Source organism: Poromitra crassiceps (genome assembly GCF_964638095.1).
Source record: "Poromitra crassiceps genome assembly, chromosome: 14".
Classification (NCBI taxonomy): Eukaryota; Metazoa; Chordata; class Actinopteri; order Beryciformes; family Melamphaidae; genus Poromitra; species Poromitra crassiceps.
In genome coordinates this window covers 7,580,115-7,599,802 of record NC_139633.1, presented here as the reverse complement: position 1 = coordinate 7,599,802, position 19,688 = coordinate 7,580,115, and the positions used below count along the sequence as shown (strand labels likewise).

The window sequence follows — 19,688 nt, the reverse complement described above, 5'->3', positions numbered from 1 at the left end:
TCGCCTGGCACGCTGTTGGCACTGGCTATGTCCCCCCCCCCCCATTGATACCTGATGCAGCATTTGTGTGTGTATCCCTTTAAGACCGCGGACCGCGTATGAGGGATATACACACAAATGCTGCATCAGGTATCAATGGGCTATATTAGCATGAATATGGACCCCCATTAAAAACATGCAAGAAGATCGTCGTTTGACCAGCGGCGGTTGGAAGACGTTGGTCCCTGGGTGCTTCACTGCAGCTGCCCAGCGCTCCTGGCCAATGTCAACTTCAGTCTCCAGAACGATCCAATCAAATCACCCACACGTCTATCTTCTTGCTAGAGGTCCCGCCTTACAGTAGTGTTTCAACTGACTCTATCAGAATACCATGCCAGTCGGACTTATAGTATTATTATTATATTTATATTATCATACTTGGAAACCGTTTTATAAAAGCAATATAGCACTCGAGCAGCGTCTGTTGTGGCATATATCCCGCTGATCCCGTGGAGGACGAGCCAGGATGGGAAAAATACCGAGGACAAATTTCACAGCGCTTCTAAGCGTGTGTGTGTGTGTGTGTGTGTCTGTGTGTTTATGCGCACCAAAACCTAGTGACAAAGACTAGGTTTGTCCGTTCTGTACCTTTAAAAACTATTCGGTACAGCCCTATTTGGATACATTAGGTTTTTGTTTCAAACCATGAACATGAATCCCATAATGAAGCCAGCCTAAGAGTATGATTTGTCTGTCTCTTCACTCTCTCTCTCTCTCTCTCTCTCTCTCAGTGTCTGTATCTACGGCGGTGGGGACAGGAGAGCCCAGATCAAACTGGTACAGAGCGGGGTGGACATAGTGATCGCCACTCCAGGCCGACTAAACGATCTGCAGATGAATGAGCTCATCAATCTGCGCTCCGTCACCTACTTGGTCAGCTGTGTGTGTGCGCGTGTGCTTGCTTGCTTATGTTTGTGTGTGAGGAGTGGTATGGAAGTCCACAAATAGGAGTGAGTTAACACGGTTCTCATTCCCAAGTAGTCAGTAATACTGACGCTTTGGGTTAGTGTTGTGGACCGGATCACCAACCCAAAGCTTCAGTATTTGACTACTTGGGAATGTGAACTGTGTTGACTCAATCCTTCCTCCAGAATCACTTATGGCTTATGGCAACTTTTAAATGGTGTGTGTGTGTATGTGGGAGAAGAGTTGAGTTTTTGCTCTAATCATTGGAAAAGGTGCTGGATGAGGCAGACCGCATGCTGGACATGGGCTTTGAGCCGCAGATCATGAAGATTCTCCTGGACGTCCGCCCGGACCGACAGACTGTCATGACCAGGTAAGGCCTTGAGCCACAGATAATTCTCCTGGACATCTTCCGGGACGGACAGACTGTCATGACCAGGTAAGGGCTTCAAGCCACAGATCAGGAAGATTCTCCTGGACATCCACCCGGACCGACAGACTGTCATGACCAGGTAAAGTCACGTCAGATGCTTTTTCAACAAAACAAGTTTGTCACAAGTGCTTCGCCAACCAAGGACACATTAGTACAGATAGAAATCACTTAGGCGGTAGATAAATCTCCATGATCAAAAAGGGATTACGGTATGCTTCATGTACTGAATAAAGCAATCCTATATTTTATTATAAAAGTGGGCAATCTGTGTTCTCTCGGTTTCCCATTTTTGTCCCACTGATGATGTCATCACTCAGTGATGTCATAAGTCACTGATGATGTCATAAGTGATGTCATAAGACTGATGGATGTAAACTCAAGGGGCACACACACCCCCGTGTGCATGTAAACTTAAAGGAACACTCCGCCCATTTTCAACCAGCTTTGTATCATTAGAACATCAGTAGTATATCAGAAAACTGTACGGTTTTGAAGTCTGTCATTTAATTTGACAGTTATTGAGTGTTAAAGTGTGGACCAGTGACATCACTGGTCCACACTAACTCAAATCAATCAACTCTCAATAACTGTCAAACTATTCATCATTCATCTAGTTTGACAGTTATTGAGAGTTGATTTGAGTTAATGAGTTATTAATTTGAGTTAGTGTGGACCAGTGATGTCACTGAAAAGAAGAAACAAATATCGCAATAAATCGTAATATATCGCAATAATCGTAGAATCGCAATACTTCAGAATCGCAATATATATCGAATCGGCACCCAAGTATCGTGATAGTATCGAATCGGCAGATAAGTGAATCGGCACAGCCCTAAAATTCAGTGAACTTATGTATAAAACTGGTTTCAGACAACCTAATTACAACTTCTTACCTAGAAATGCCACCTATATTGCTCGTTCACTTGAGAATCAGACAGGCCCCAAATGTTGTACGAATCGTATTAAATTTAAGAGCGTGAGGCAATTCATTATTGTTTCCCAAATAGATGTATAGCATTTGAAATGATCTTGTCATGTGCTTCCTCCTTCTCTCTTCTCCGTCCCTGTCGGCTGTCTCAGTGCCACCTGGCCCTCCGGTGTGAGGCGACTGGCCAAATCCTACCTGAAGAACCCCATGATGGCGTACGTAGGCACCCTGGACCTGGCAGTGAGTGCAAATCCATGCAGTGACTCTTAACCGCTGTGTTGACCGGAAATGTCGAATGAGAATCCGATGGTTTTGCCAAGCACCGCTATTGCAACTAGGGCTGTCAAAGTTAACGCGATAATAACGCGTTAACTCAAATTCCTTTTAACGCCACTATTTATTTTTTTACGCGCGATTAACGCATGCACTTTCTTTGAAGTTTGAGCCTTGGTCCGACCCGTAGTTTGGGAAATCGGGAAGCAGTAACGTTGATAGCAAGCAGAAAGAAACCCCCGTGAGCAGAAAAGGAGGAAGAAAATGGGTATAATGTTGGCAAGTTCAGCTTAAAATTGAGAAAATGTCCCACATTTTGGGTGAGAGAGAGGGCGCATCAGCGCGATCAGACCGTTGCAGAGAGAGAGAGAGAGAAAGACAGACAGACGGAGCGAGGGAGAGAGGCAGAGAAAGCGAGCGAGACAGACAGACAGGGAGGGCGATCAGACCAGAGTCAGAGAGAGAACGAGAGAGGGGGAGAGAGCTGGCACACACTGGTGCTCTTTTGTTCAGATGAACCAGTAGGCTAATTATGCAGCTTACTACAGTAGCCTATATGCTTCTACTTCACTATACAGTATGGTTCAGCATGCACACCCTTGAGGTTATTCTGAAGAATATTCTGGACAGTATTTGTCATTGTTCCAATAATAATAAACATATCCGCATAAAGCAAGCATATTCGTCTACTCCCATGTTGATAAGAGTATTAAAAACTAGAAAAATATCGGTTTAAGGTAGATTTAGAACAGATAAAAAATTGTGCGATTAATTTGCGATTAATCACAATTAACTATGGACAATCATGCGATTAATCGCGATTAAATATTTGAATCGATTGACAGCCCTAATTGCAACACTATTGCAATTTGTGTTGATGATTCTTGACTGGTGTAGCGACATTATCAGCCACTTAATTAAGTTTCACCATACTGGCATAAATGGTACAGGCACAACCGGGCCTCAGTGAAGCGCAGAAGGACACTGCACTAACTACAATCAACAGCAGGCTATACTGTACATGTCACTCTATTCACCTTATGTAGCCCCGCCCACTTGACCCCTTTGTGTTACGACTTCCTGGTCAAAACACCGGCTGTTTTACCTGCTCAAACGGGAGATCGTCTCTCTGGTCAAAGCTAGTGACTCACTGGAAGCAGGCTGCGGGGGCTAAGCTCTGCCACAGGAAGTGTAAACACAATCAGAACCGATTGTTGTGTTTACACTTCCTGTTAGTCTCAAGCCAGACTGTCTCTTCTACATAAGGTAAATATCGTCGCTGTCGCGCCAGGACCTCGAATCTCCAAAACAGCAACTTTTCAGGAAGTTAAAAAAAACCTGTTTGCTCTTAAAATACTGAACCAAACGTCGTCAAAGTTGGCACATGTCTTAATTATAGTTAGTTTCCCGCTGAATGTGTCATTACTTTATTAATATCTTACCTGGATAAGCTCAAATGATGTTGTTCATATTATCAGTCCGACTTGGAAGCACTTTCTCCCGGCCAGTCAGGCGCTGATGGCCGCCTCGCCTCTGGTATACTCATGCACGAGCCCCAAGCTCCGGGCCGCGGGGGCGCGCACAGGAGCAGCAGCAGTGCTCTGAGCCTCTCATGGCAGGGGCTTTGGCATGGGGTGAGAGAACAGTCTGACATAACGTAGCGTTAACGTTACTTTATTCTCGATAGAAAACACTCCGATTTGCATGTTAAAACAAGTTTGCACCCTAGGAATAACTGGAAAACATTTTATTGATCTATTAACGTCAGAGGAAGCCAGGATTAGTCAAAACGATATCAGAATTACACAGCACGTCTGCCGTGTGACTTTTCCGGGTTTACTGTCCTGCGTGGGGGGGTACAGATGGAGGTAGGGGACGAATTTCCAGGTTTGACTGACAGATTGAGGGGGAATGGCGTTAACGAGATTTACTCACAAGCTCGTTTGAATGCTTTTCCATTGGTTGCATTTGGTAAAAACCACACAGAGACGTGAAGGGTGACCAATGGCATTGATTCATGACAAAAAATTAAAATCAGAAAAAAAAGGATATTCGAGGTACGGGCGCGACAGCGACGATATCCAGTGGTAACGGTACTCCCATCAGGATCTTTGGGGCCAGTCACCGATCGCTTGTGTGTGTGTGTGTGTGACGATGTGAGCGAGCATCTGAAAAGTCGTGTTAACGCACACCTTTGTGTTTCTGTGGGTACCAGGCGGTGAACACGGTGCAGCAGACCGTGCTGTTTGTCCACGAAGAGGAGAAAAAGTCCTACGTGTTTGACTTCATCGCCAACATGCAGCCCCTGGATAAAGTGCTCATCTTTGTTGGCAAGAAGCTGGTGTGAGTGGAGGATGACTTCTCTAAAACATGGCTTGTAGTTAGTTAGTTAGTTAGTTAGTTTTTATTTCCGTGTCATGCCATTTCTGGCCCATCCCACATGGGATTACAAGACACTATCACACCAAATTATATTTAAGCAATATAGCATGAGAGCTAGTGTGTTGTGGCAAATATATCCCGCTGATCAGTTGTGCGGCCTCGTGGGATAACAACTGATCAGCGGGATATATGCCACAACAGACGCTGCTCGAGTGCTATATTGCTTTTATAAAACGGTTTCCAAGTATGATAATATAAATATAATAATAATACTATAAGTCCGACTGGCATGGTATTCTGATAGAGTCAGTTGAAACACTACTGTAAGGCGGGACCTCTAGCAAGAAGATAGACGTGCGGGTGATTTGATTGGATCGTTCTGGAGACTGAAGTTGACATTGGCCAATCCTGGCGCTTGCTGAGAAGCTGAGAGCTTTCTGGAAAGCCCGACAGGCAGCTCGAGCGCAGCGCTGCATTCTCAGCGCTTGCTGAGAAGCTGAGTGCTTTCTGCAAAGCCCGACACCAACTAACATTACGGGGTTAAATGCAGGGTTAACAGCCTTTTTTTTGCAAAGAAGACATTAGCCCGCATCTATTCTTGTACAAAACATAATTTTTTGCGAAGTATTAGTAAAGTTATAAGCGAAGATCGATTCACAAGGATCTGACAGCTGTCTCCGCCATTTGTTTTTTTTGAGGTAACCAAAGGCTTTTAGTAAGAGAGTTGCCATGGCAACCAATAACCCATGGCCATGGTTTATTGGAGTGGGTTATTGGATTTATACAATGGCTGTGAACCAATCAGATTGCTTGATTTGAGAGAGCCGTTTTATAAATAAACATAACATCCGGCTGTACCTCAATATACAAACAAAAATAAACAAAGTATATAATATATACACATACGTATGTACATATACATACACATATACACACTTACTGTACATACGTACATACATTAAAAAAAAATATATATATATATTTTTCTTACATTGCCTTTTCCTGATAAAGAGCTTTTTTTCTCATGTCCCAAGTTTTTTCCAAGTAACAAGCCAGTCCAAAAGTGTCATACGTAAACAACCAACTCAAATTATGTGCATCATCATTATTAAGAAAATCAAAATCTGTTTTTATCTTACTGAACAAAATATTGCACGGTTCACTGTAAAAAGGACAATAAAAAACAAAATGAAACTCATTTTCTATGTCATTTAAACAACACATTGGACACACCCGCTCTTCTTCTTCCAATCTAACATACCGTCCAGTTTCGATCATAAGCGGTAAAATACCAGATCTCAGCTGGGCACATAAGGCTCTCTGTTTTTTTGATAAATTATAATTAACATCATTTTCAGTACCAAAATCATGTTTAATCATACGAAACGTACGCAGCTTTGGTTTAGTCCATATATCCTCAGCCCATCGCACCTTATACTGAGTAAACGCAGATTCTCTAAGTATAGCAATGTTGATTTTGCTGTTATTGAAAAATGCCTCACCAAACCCAAAGCTAAAAAATAATGCATGCACATCTCTTGACCAACAACCATTAATTGGTTTATCCCACTGTTGTAAATCGAAAAACATGCTTCAACGTGAGCCTCGATTTGGGACATGGCTAGACTAGCCTGGGTCATTTTAGGACATTTTGAAATACGTGTGTGTGTGTTTGCGTTTGCTTGAATGCTCAGGGCTGATGACCTGTCCAGTGACATGTGCCTGCGCGGGCTGGAAGTGCAGAGTCTCCATGGCGACCGGGAGCAGTGTGACCGCGAAGAAGCCCTCAACGACTTCAAAACCAGTATGCAACGGGAAAGGACGTAGCAGCCGCATAGAGGCTGGCGTTAGCATTTTTTTGGTGTTTGGAGTGCAACAGTAGAACTATTTTCCCATATTCCTAGATAGACAAGTGTAGGGATCTAAGCTACATTAGAACATTAGGATGAGTCAGCATGACATCACAACACCAAAAAAGCACTTCCAGGTGCCACTGCAGTAACTAGTACGAGTTGTGCCAAACAAACGTTAATATCTCAACAACTATGACATCACTTCGCTTATATTTTGACTTTGTGAGTGAGAGCAGAAGTAGCTCAAGGGTCTGTTATGATGTACTGTATGTAGTGTTCAAGTTGTGTGGATTTAGTACAAAGCACAGCCTGCTAGAGTGATGCTGGCTCCATAGGGTCCCATTATAAAGGCTGAAAAGAGCATAGAACATAAACTGCGATTTCTCAAAACAGTACAAAAGTTAAATTAAAGCTGAGTTAAGGTGATAGTCCTACAAGTGGTCACTCATTTCAAGTTTAAATTAGAGTGTGTAGCTTAAAGTATGAAGGAGCAGTTAGAGTTCAAAGAGGGCATGGCTTCACCATGAACTGCTGTTTAAAACAAACGGCTGTTGCCCTCAGAAAGCTGTTGAAGCGTTTTTTTTTTTACCAACATCCTGATTCCTCGTACAGAAGTATCCATGTCCTCCCAGGTCGAGTTCGTATCCTGGTGGCCACAGACCTGGCGTCTCGAGGGCTGGACGTCACCGACATCACCCACGTCTTCAACTACGACTTCCCACGAAACATTGAGGAGTATGTGCATCGCGTCGGCCGCACTGGCCGAGCAGGGTAAGAGAACACACCGGCCGAGCAGGGTGAGAGAACACACCGGCCGAGCAGGGTGAGAGAACACACCGGCCGAGCAGGGTGAGAGAACACACCGGCCGAGCAGGGTGAGAGAACACACCGGCCGAGCAGGGTGAGAGAACACACCGGCCGAGCAGGGTGAGAGAACACACCGGCCGAGCAGGGTGAGAGAACACACCGGCCGAGCAGGGTGAGAGAACACACCGGTAGTTAGCAATGTTGCCTAACAGCAAGAAGGGCGCTGGGTGCGAAACCCCGGTCTGTCTCAAGTCCTTTCTGTGTGGCGTTTGCATGTTCTGCCTGTGTTTGTGTGGGAATACAAGATTATGTTTGTTAGGGTTAATACCCCTGTCAGTGCCCCTGAAAAAGAACTAGAGTTGCTCCCCCGGGCCCACTGCTGCTAGTTTCTAGGATGGGTCAAATGCAGAGCATAAAATACAATGAAAGTGTCTTGCTGGCCGACAGCTAAACTGCATTTTGCCGATTTTCAACCATCTTTGTATCATTACAATGTCAATAGTATATGGACAGTGTTGCCTGGACCGAGAAAGCCTGTTTAATTTGATTTAATTTGCCGGCAGAAACTCTGTCGGGTGACGTGAAACACGTTGGATGCAGGGAACAACACAGAGGGAAGATAAAATGTTCAGTTCCACATATTACCCACATTGTAATGATACAACGTTGGTTGAAAATCGGCAAAGTAGTCCTTTAAATCTGGGGTTCCCAAACTTTTCAGACCAAGTACCACCACTACAGTGTCTACCAAACCACATTTCCCAGGTACCACCACTACAGTGTGTACCAAACCACATTTCCCAGGTACCACCACTACAGTGTGTACCAAACCACATTTCCCAGGTACCACCACTACAGTGTGTACCAAACCACATTTCCCAGGTACCACCACTACAGTGTGTACCAAACCACATTTCCCAGGTACCACCACTACAGTGTGTACCAAACCACATTTCCCAGGTACCACCACTACAGTGTGTACCAAACCACATTTCCCAGGTACCACCACTACAGTGTGTACCAAACCACATTTCCCAGGTACCACCACTACAGTGTGTACCAAACCACATTTCCCAGGTACCACCACTTAGGGCTGTGCGATTAATCGATTTTGAATCGTAATCGAATTAATTAGTTAGGACGATGTTAAAAAAATGAAAATCGTAAAATCGTTTTTTTTTTATTAATTTTTTTTTTTTTTTTTTTTTTTTAATTTTCACTTTAACTAGGGTAAGTACGTTACGCGGGGCGGCTCTCTCTCATGTACGCATGCTGCTACTTGTGTAAAGTCTCTCTAGAGGCTGTGATACTGGCTACTAAAAACAGCAGCACAATGGACTTATTTCAACACCTCCGACCAAAAAGCAGCTTGTTGCACTGCAGGCTGTAGCCTACAAGATAACGATTGCCACAACACACTCACGCGCGCACACGAACACAGACATTATCACCGGACGATGAAACGTTGCCAGTTCACATAATAACAAAACAACACGTGAGGCCACCGAGTACTGATAGATTGGCTGTATTCATGGCTGCCTCAGCTGACTCACCTGTCCCTGTGTGTCTGAATTTCCCCCTAACTGCTATCGCAGTTCCACGCATTCCTGTTGTGACTTTGTGTTATTCTAGTACAGATATAACTCCGAGCACGGGTGGTCGCTTAGACACTAATATAATTATCTCACGGAGGAACACGCAAATCCACCAGTGTCAAGTTAGCAAGCAACAGCCAGGAAGTTAAGCATAGCAGCGGCAAGCTAAAACAGGAAGTTGAGTTGTTCTACCTTCAGAGTAAAAGCGTAAATTGTCAATTATGGAAAAAAGGGGGGAAAAGAGCTCTGCAGGGCAACAAATGTTTAGAGAAGTATAATAGTATAATAAATCGAAATCGAAAATCGAGTTTTGAGAGAAAAAATCGTCAATTTTAGTTTTAGGCAAAATCGCACAGCCCTACCACCACTACAGTGTGTACCAAACCACATTTCCCAGGTACCACCACTACAGTGTGTACCAAACCACATTTCCCAGGTACCACCACTACAGTGTGTACCAAACCACATTTCCCAGGGACCACCACTACAGTGTGTACCAAACCACATTTCCCAGGTACCACCACTACAGTGTGTACCAAACCACATTTCCCAGGGACCACCACTACAGTGTGTACCAAACCACATTTCCCAGGTACCACCACTACAGTGTGTACCAAACCACATTTCCCAGGTACCACCACTACAGTGTGTACCAAACCACATTTCCCAGGTACCACCACTACAGTGTGTACCAAACCACATTTCCCAGGGACCACCACTACAGTGTGTACCAAACCACATTTCCCAGGTACCACCACTACAGTGTGTACCAAACCACATTTCCCAGGTACCACCACTACAGTGTGTACCAAACCACATTTCCCAGGGACCACCACTACAGTGTGTACCAAACCACATTTCCCAGGTACCACCACTACAGTGTGTACCAAACCACATTTCCCAGGTACCACCACTACAGTGTGTACCAAACCACATTTCCCAGGTACCACCACTACAGTGTGTACCAAACCACATTTCCCAGGTACCACCACTACAGTGTGTACCAAAGCACATTTCCCAGGTACCACCACTACAGTGTGTACCAAACCACATTTCCCAGGTACCACCACTACAGTGTGTACCAAACCACATTTCCCAGGGACCACCACTACAGTGTGTACCAAACCACATTTCCCAGGTACCACCACTACAGTGTGTACCAAACCACATTTCCCAGGTACCACCACTACAGTGTGTACCAAACCACATTTCCCAGGTACCACCACTACAGTGTGTACCAAACCACATTTCCCAGGTACCACCACTACAGTGTGTACCAAACCACATTTCCCAGGTACCACCACTACAGTGTGTACCAAACCACATTTCCCAGGTACCACCACTACAGTGTGTACCAAACCACATTTCCCAGGTACCACTCCCACTGCAGATACCAAAAGCATCAGAAAGGCTAAATGACAAGTTAAGGGGTCTCTTGAGAGGTTTGAACTGGCAAACTTCCATACAAAAGCCCAGCCACTCTAAGCCAGAGGTTTTCCAGCACATGCCTTTGTGAGCAAGTTGTTCCTCTCTGTTTGAAGAGGTGCTAATCATTTCAATAAGCTGTTGTAGTGTTGTAGACGCTTTTTAGCCACGGTGACACCATTGAAAGCCAGTGCTTTCATCTTCAGGCAATTTCTAGGTTAGTTTGTGATGTTTGTTTATGTGTTTGATGTCCCAGACGTTCAGGTGCCTCCATTACCCTGGTAACAAGAGGAGACTGGAGGATGGCCGCCGAACTGATCCAGATCCTGGAGCGAGCTGGACAGGTAAACACACACACACACACACACACACACACAGAGTTTGTATCAACGACGGTTTTATTTTCAGAGCTCCAGAAATACTCTTTAAATCAACCAATTGTAATGCTTTCATTCAACAATGAGAGGTAGAGCCAGTATGAAATGCTGCACTCACATCATCATAGGTGAATAATTGTTCGGTTGTACAGTTCAAAAGCTATTATTATTTTTACCTGTTCAAAATTATTTGAAGCAAACACATTTTTATGGAGATTTTTCTTCGTCAAGGTCATGTAGTTGTGGCTTTTGAGTCGGCTTGTATGACCTGCATGCAAAAAGAATGAGATGCGTCAGAATCTGGAAAAATATCCAATGAGCCCAAGTGATGTCCACGTCTCCATGTCTTCATCCTTTTATAGGAGGTCCCAGAGGAGCTTGTGCTGATGGCGGAGAGATATGAGAAGCACAAGAGGGAGAGAGAGAGGGAGAAGGAGCTGTACGGAGGAGGAGGTGGAGGCAGAGGTGGAGGAGGAGGTGGTGGTGGTGGAGGCGGGAGGAGAGACGGTGGTGGAGGAAGAGGAGGCGGCGGTTATCGCCAGAAGTGGTGATTCTATTGGATGATCTTTCATGTGAGTCCACATACCACAGGTTCCACATCCATAAGTGACACCACTGTTCCACACTGTTCTCCAGTATTCTTAAGGAATCAAAACCCTCAAATCCCTTACATTATACAGGTACTTTCCTACCAAGAAAGGTGAAATTACAGAAATCTTTAGACGGATGTCCTGAAAATGCCTTTGAAGAATTTATGTTGTGAGGCAGGCAAGCCCAAGTGATTGAAAATTGAGAAAATTCATTTTTCTTTTATTGGAATGTAATACTTCTTAGCCTGGCCCCAGACTTTCGAAGTCACAGACACACAGTCACAGCCACTCCACAGTTGTGGATTTGGCTGTTCTTGGTCTGGCATCGTCATGTGCAAAAGCATTTTCTCCGGTTGAAAATCCAATCACGCTAGCTAGCTAGCTACGTTAGCTTGTGCTTGTGACTAGGTGGGCCAAAGCAAAGGCTACACAGACCAAACAAAAATGTGGACTTGGGAGAAGTCACCAAGTAAGTTGGACTAACGTTACAAGTTCTGAAAATGTGTGCCTTCATAACTTATTACGGCTAAACGGTATCGGTGGTTCATATTGTCTATGAAAGGCAGCTCTGCTAAGCAAAAGTTAGCATTAGCGAGCACTAACATTAGCACTTTACAACCGCAGTACAACCAATGTTGAAATGAGACACATGTTTTCAGAACTTACCACTTCAGTCCTACATCCTCACTCACTTCCAAGTCGTCTCATCTTTTATTGCGGCCCTGAATCCATTATTCCATGAGACTGGTGTGCTCGCCAGGGAGCCCAGAGAGATTCAGCTCCAGCAGGCCAGCGATCTCGCAAGACTGCTGCCGGCAGGCCGGTTGCCGTGGACACCTTCGTCTCTAGTGATTGGTTAGGGAAGAGCGAAGCCCGCCCCCTCATAGAAATCCTTTGAAGTGACTGCAATCTCAGACTAGAAGAGGACAGAGTTGACGATAGACAGAGTTTATGAGTTGACGATTCAGTCTGAATAGCAGGCTATTAACTTGAATTTCCGCTCAACTTTGATAAAAAATATTACGGTATTTCATCCTTCAACCAAAAATCCCGAATAACTATTTTAAACTGGCATGAGGAAGTTTGGAAAAAAAGGGGGGGGCAGGTGAATACTTTGTATAGTTTGTGTACCTTACATATTGTCTTACAGTTTATTGCCCAGCTCTACATGCCAGTAAAACATTCTGAATGAAACAGGAAAAGTTGTGGTATGTGTGGTATTCTGATGATTCATAAATGTGGAATGTGGATGTAACATTTTATGTTTTTCTCAACAGGAAGGAGCGGCGTTTGGGAGTTGATCTTCCTGTGTTTTATTTGGTTGTATATTTTATTTTGTTTGTTGTTTTGATTGAAAAAAGAAATTCACTCATACTGGAAGGGCCATTTAAGAAAAGATTACAGTGGCAGTTGCCTCTCATTGTGTTCTCACTCTGTTTCCAAACTGTTCAAGTTAAGTTGGCAGTGTTTAGAAGTGCACTCATTTTTGTGACAATTTTCTCCCATCTATAATTCACCAGCTACAGAATTGATTTGTATTACTTTACATTCTGTAACTTCCTGATTTTGGCAGGAATCTGTGTAATAAATATCCTTGTTTTTAAAGGGACATGTCACCCAGTTTATAGTATTTTTTTCCAATGGTTTGTTACCTTTTCAAATGACTACTGATATATATTAAACCCGCTTTACACCATATAATCAACCATAACTATTTCCATAATTTATTCAACAATCACAACATTTTGCCTCGAATGAGATTCCAAAGGTACATTTTCACATACTAGGAATTTGTCTTGTTGAGGTTGGTGCAGTGCAATATACAGGCATTTATACAACCAAGCAGCAAATTACAAATTGAATTTAAATATCGAATGCCAGAGACAAAGAAGAAAGGAAAGAAGAGATTCCTGAAAATATACAGTATACCGTAATTACAATAAGTGGGTCTTTTTACAAGACCTCAGTATTAAGTTGCATTGAATAGAGCTCAACAGGCACGTGACTTTTCCTGACGTAATTTGCCCCGGAAGTAAGTTCCGCATCCATTTTCTCCAGACGTTTCGATAAATCCAAATATAACGAGTTTTAAAGCTCGAACCAAGCCAACACGTCTTCCAGAGTATCTTGAGTGACCATAAAACATTTGGTTTAAGCGAGAACAAAAAATAACAATCTTAATGTCCCCGTTATTTTTTGTAGGATGTATGCTAGACAGACAGGGACAATCCGTACAGGTGAGAACACACCCCTTACAGGTCAGAACACACCCCTTTACTGTTTTGTCTTTTGTTTGGGGGGGGGGGGGGGGGGGGGGTTGGCATTTTAACAGTGGAAGTATTACAGGGGCTATTTGAGCGAAAGAGGAAAATGGAAATTTTTTAAGAATAAATCATGAAAATAAATTAAATGTTAAAATAAATCTGCTCAGGGGGCACTAATTGCAACTCTTTCACTCCATTTCTTGTTTTGTAGAGTTATATTATTCAAAATGTGGGTTATCATTCATCCATTGCATCATAATGCCATAATTTCATCTTGCTTTTATCTAAGCGAAATGTAGTCGGGTAAAGGGGGTACTTGGATTCAGAAATCAGGGAGAGGGGTACTGAAGTCAAAACAGTTTGAGAACCTGGTCTACCACAATAAAGATCAAATAGGCCTAATTGCATATCTGATAAATACAAACTTTGATCTCATAACATTGGTGGTGGTCATTGGTCATTATTATTCATACACCAATAGCGACATCTTGTGGACAAAACTGTCTACTGTAATGATGACTGAGCTCAAAGCAAAATGTGTCCCTCTCTCTTCCTTACACCACACACAGGGTAGAGTCTAAATAAAGACCAAAGGACAAGTTTGTCTGGTTGAAACATGTTTAATGTTGCAAAGAGGCTTGTGCGATTTTAAGAGTAAGGTGCAATAGCTTATGCCAATTTAAAGTTCTCCAGTGCAAGTGCAAGGTTAGCAAAACGCCAAACAAAGTGCTTCAAGAGTCAACAATTAGTCTACTTGGAGTGCCAAGAGTAGGTAGTAGTTTTTAAGCTTAAACACAACATATCACTAAGTTATACTCATTTACTACTCAGAAGAACACAGTTTTAACTTGTTACCGTCAGGCTCCTACAGAGCACCATGTAGCTGCAAAACAAACATGAAAAGCAAGACAACAACATGTAGCAAGTAGAGTGACGACCAGTAACGACACTCCAGAGGATCTAGAAGGGACGTTACCATACCTCCTCAGTGATCAATATCTCCATCACGGAGAGGTATGGCCATGAACCCAAAACAACAGTACACATTTAAAACTATCAATTTGCTATTATACTGTGCGTAATGGTAATCTAACCACTGAAATGCAGTCTGAATGCCACCTCGAGGACTCTATGGACCCAAATGTTGTTCTTTCCTTCGTATACTTTTGCGATGCATTGTGATGATTAACCAGTCTTTGATGATTGAGCTGAAGCAGGGGATTGTGGGATGGAGTTGGATGACTGATGTCCTGCCCTGGGAGACCCTGGGGTCGGCAGTGGAGCACAACATTCATTTGTTCTTCTGGGCCTTCTGGGCGGACTTGGTGATTTTACCCGTGGTGGCGACCTTCTTCTCCACGGCCTTGATCACGCCGACCGCCACGGTCTGACGCATGTCACGGACCGCAAAACGACCTGCACGACGAAGAGGAGAGAAGATGGACATTTTATACTTGAGCCTTTCGGCTAAATGCTCTCATCCGGCTTGAGCGAAGAATAATTTTGACAGGGAGTACGTGTTCTGGGGCTGCTGAAAAATTCAACAAAGCCTCTACCAATTTTCAGGTAACGCTTTAGAATACAGCCCGCAAATAAGCATGTAGTTATAGTATTACTACGGGGTATAAGGAGTGTAGTTATAGTATAACTACGGGGTAGAAGGAGTGAATTTAAACTTTAACTAGAGGGTAACAAGATATGTAGTTATAGTATAACTACGGGGTACAAGGAGTGTAGTTATAGTATAACTACGGGGTACAAGGAGTGTAGTTATAGTATAACTACGGGGTTTAAGGAGTGTAGTTATAGTATAACTACGGGGTTTAAGGAGTGTAGTTATAGTATAACTACGGGGTACAAGGAGTGTAGTTATAGTATAACTATGGGGTACAAGATGTGCAAGTACATATCTTGTTACCCTCTAGTTAAAGTCTAAATTCACTCCTTGTACCCCGTAGTTATACTATAACTACATATCTTGTTACCCTCTAGTTAAAGTCTAAATTCACTCCTTGTACCCCGTAGTTATACTATAACTACATGCTTATTTGCGGGCTGTATTCTAAAGCGTTACCAATTTTCATAGTGGCACTTACCCAGTGGAGGGTACTCGGAGAAGCTTTCGACACACATGGGCTTGCCGGGGATCATATCCACAATGGCGGCATCTCCGGACTTGAGGGCCTTGGGGTTGTCCTCCAGCTTCTTGCCGGAACGGCGGTCAATCTTCTCCTTGAGCTCTGCGAACTTGCAGGCGATGTGGGCCGTGTGGCAGTCCAGCACAGGAGCATAACCAGCACTGATCTGGCCCGGGTGATTAAGAATGATCACCTAGGGAACGAAGGGTCAACAAGGATATGCTATTAATAGAACAATGATTTCCTTATACCATTTCAAAGAAGTCCGCAGTGGACAAGGAGGCTGAATCGCTGACATGTTGCCGTCACCTTGACTTATTTTGAGCCTTCCTCTCTTTGTGTAAATCTAAACTAATCAGGTTGGTGTGTTGGCTGGTAGAAAATTATAAAGAATCTGTACAATTTGCAGTTTAGAGTGGTAATCTAATTGGCTAAATCAACATTCAAAAATGCCGTTCATTGATAAAAAAAAAACAAGCTTCTTACCTTTCTTAGCTTTTTTTTCCCCGAGTATGCAAAGTTCTAACATAAGGCAGAGCTGAAGGTTGAATTTGAGTTCTGTTCAGATTCTATGAATAGCTTCTTTGTCATGCCTACCTGAGCGGTGAAGTTGGCAGCCTCCTGGGGCGGGTCGTTCTTGCTGTCACCGGCCACGTTGCCACGGCGAATGTCCTTGACCGACACGTTCTTGACGTTGAAGCCCACGTTGTCTCCGGGCAGGGCCTCGGTCAGCGCCTCGTGGTGCATCTCCACAGACTTCACCTCGGTGGTCACATTGACGGGGGCAAAGGTCACCACCATGCCGGGCTTTAGGATGCCCGTCTCCACACGACCCACAGGCACTGTTCCAATACCTGGGAAGCACAGAGGAGAAGCAAGGAGCGTGGTAGTGTTAATTTTGTCTTCTATTTTTTTTTTTTTTTTTGTCTTAGTCCCGTGTCAAATGTCCTTGTTAGTTTTTAATCGTATTTAGTTAACCTCATCCTGTTTTTATTTAGTCAAGTTTGAGCAGACTAAAAGTCTTGAGTATTTTAGTCTCATGTTAGTCAAAGAAAACCATAACTATTGTTTCTTTAGAATTTCCAAACTCATTGGAAAGATCTATTAATCTCTTATTATGGAATGATATTAAGGTTTGAACATGCAATACAGACACAGATTTAACCGTTTATCATCTTCTTCTCTTCTGATTGGATCTCTTCCCAATTCGTCCCTCCCTAACATTTTAGTCTAGTTTTTGAATTGTTTGATGAAAATGTCAATACATTTCCCCGTAGTTTTTGTCATCAACACTTTGTTATTATTTAGTTAAAAACGTCTCTGTTTCATCAGTGAAAAAGGTCGTCCATGAACATTTTCCGTCATAGTTTTCATCGACGAAATTAACAGTGGAGCGTGGAAATTAAAAAGAAAGTAGCCCAGTGTAGCTCATTGTGTAGTAGAGCATGACGCTAACGCGAGGTAGTAAATAATAATGTACGTTATGGCAAATGTTTATTAAAAACTATCGTTCATCTGTTCTGACAACACTAGTTTAACTGCTATTAACAGCTTAACTGGCATCTCTATGGGAATAGGGTATTCCCATCGGGACGCCAGTGAATCTGAAAACGTTTGACATGCCTCCGATCTTGTAGACGTCCTGCAGGGGCAGGCGGAGGGGTTTGTCTGTGGGGCGAGATGGGGGCTGGATGGCATCCAGAGCCTCCAGCAGTGTGACGCCTGAGGCGTTTCCATCCTTCCTAGTGATCTTCCAGCCCTTGAACCAGCTCATCTGGAAAAGAGAAGATATATATTTAAACTTATTTTTTCTTTTTCTTTTTACTTGGGGGATCAGTGATCACAATAGAAAGGGCAGAGGATTGGATTGTTTACTTTTTCTTTACGTTTAATCGGTGTTGGGCAAGTTACTTTCAAAATGTAGTATACTACATATTACTAGTTACTTTAATTTGAAAGTAATGAGTTACTTACACCACTTTTGCATTACTTTCACCAAAATAACAGCAGCAGCAGAATGACATTGCCGAAAAATAATTTCAACCATCTTGAAGTCAGTGTAAACCGTCCAAAAGTCTAAATGTGATAATTTTCCTTTGTTATTGCCATCTAGAGTGGTTATTTGCATAAAAACACACAAATTGGTTAAGAAATTATTGTATCTTTATTTAAATGTGCTTTGATAAAAAACAAAATGTAACTCAATTTGTAATTTGTGTTACTTGACAAAGTAACTAGTATAATATTACTGAACTCCTATTGGTAATAAGTTATATTACTGAGTTACTGCTAAAAGTAATATATTACATGTAATATGTTACTTTTGTAATGAGTTACCCCCAACACTAATGATCCAGAGAAGGTTTGGTGTGCATGTATACTCTTTCAGCAGCACCCTGGTGCCAAGGGGCAGCCTCCACAGCAAAAAATTAAGCCAGTGTGGGAAGTGCTTTACCCAGCATTCTTTCTAATCGCCAGCAAGGGGCTCCACTGGCTTTAAAAAAGAAGTCAGATTTTATGGAAGTCAATGGGGAAATGACCCTACTTCTCACTAGATGTACTGTATTACCTCAGTAAACACTTTCCTAATGAGTTTATGGTCTCTAATCAAGTCTGCTTCAATACAGCATGATGTTCATTGTACATTATGGTCCAGTTTAGAGTAAAATAGACGATAAAGACTATGCTTTGGGCCGTGATTGACAGGTCACCTGTCCAGTGAACGCACGGCTCGCCGATCACGGACCAATAGCAGGCGCCGCTGCAGCTCTGTGATGGTCAAAATACCAAGCTCGAGGCTTCAACATGGAAGTCTACAAAATGAGTGATGTCACAGTGGCTATGTCCATATTTGTATACTGTCTATGCCTGGGTCACATTAAGGCAACTGTACACATTCACACTTGGGAGCTGCCCAGCACATCTACAGGCTTCTACTGTTGCCCACTAATCAGCTGGTCTGAGGATTCAAACCGGCAACCTTTCACTCAGTCAAGCAGCACACTTGTTTAGCCTTTGAGCTGCAGCTGCCCTGCACTTGACCACAGCCATGCAAATTAGTATTCAAATTCAAGGCTGTGGCGGCATTATCTTTGTTATAGCATTTGCATTGTGCTTACATTGGGGCTGGACTCGAGCATGTTGTCTCCGTTCCAGCCAGAAATGGGCACAAAGGCGACGGTGTCGGGATTGTAGCCGATCTTCTTGATGTAGGTGCTCACTTCCTTCACAATCTCCTCGTATCTCTTCTGGCTGTAGTTTGGCTCAGTGGAGTCCATCTTGTTCACGCCCACAATGAGCTGCTTCACGCCCAGCGTGTAGGCCAGGAGGGCGTGCTCGCGCGTCTGGCCGTTCTTGGAGATGCCTGCCTCAAACTCTCCCACACCAGCGGCCACAATCAGCACAGCACAATCTGCCTGAACATACAAGAGAGATACATAAAGGCTTAGCAGCATTGACTTCTGCACTCCTTAACTGAATTAAAGGATTATTAATAATAATAATAGTTTATTTGTATAGGACATTTCTCAGATAGTCACATTAAAATAGCAATAACAGACAGCACAGTGCTTTAAAATAACAATACAGTAAAGACGCCTTCACATGATAAGAGGTCTGCACTTTTCTCACGGCGAGGTCGAGCGGAGTGAGCGGAGCGCTAATCTGCAGGACAAGAGG

At 43.3% G+C, this 19,688-nt stretch overlaps 2 protein-coding genes across 2 annotated transcripts in view; one reads left to right on the top strand and one right to left on the bottom strand.

The window, feature by feature from the left end:
* ddx43 (DEAD (Asp-Glu-Ala-Asp) box polypeptide 43) overlaps positions 1-11,569 on the top strand; it is a gene marked incomplete at both ends in the record, with an annotated part of 35,612 nt that extends 24,043 nt beyond the window's left edge. The window contains 8 exons of the mRNA XM_083650374.1: positions 771-912; positions 1,218-1,318; positions 2,459-2,546; positions 4,795-4,922; positions 6,656-6,765; positions 7,447-7,585; positions 10,898-10,985; positions 11,381-11,569. Of these exons, the coding sequence (XP_083506500.1) occupies positions 771-912; positions 1,218-1,318; positions 2,459-2,546; positions 4,795-4,922; positions 6,656-6,765; positions 7,447-7,585; positions 10,898-10,985; positions 11,381-11,569 (985 nt within the window). The remainder of the gene's footprint in view (positions 1-770; positions 913-1,217; positions 1,319-2,458; positions 2,547-4,794; positions 4,923-6,655; positions 6,766-7,446; positions 7,586-10,897; positions 10,986-11,380) is intronic.
* A 3,427-nt stretch (positions 11,570-14,996) lies between these two features.
* The window catches only part of LOC310788799 (elongation factor 1-alpha 1), an 11,415-nt gene continuing 6,723 nt past the window's right edge, over positions 14,997-19,688 (bottom strand). Inside the window, exons 4-8 of the mRNA XM_083650373.1 lie at positions 19,130-19,426; positions 17,634-17,784; positions 16,608-16,864; positions 15,969-16,203; positions 14,997-15,288 (exon numbers count right to left, since the gene is read on the bottom strand). Of these exons, the coding sequence (XP_083506499.1) occupies positions 15,164-15,288; positions 15,969-16,203; positions 16,608-16,864; positions 17,634-17,784; positions 19,130-19,426 (1,065 nt within the window). The 3' untranslated portion in view covers positions 14,997-15,163. The remainder of the gene's footprint in view (positions 15,289-15,968; positions 16,204-16,607; positions 16,865-17,633; positions 17,785-19,129; positions 19,427-19,688) is intronic.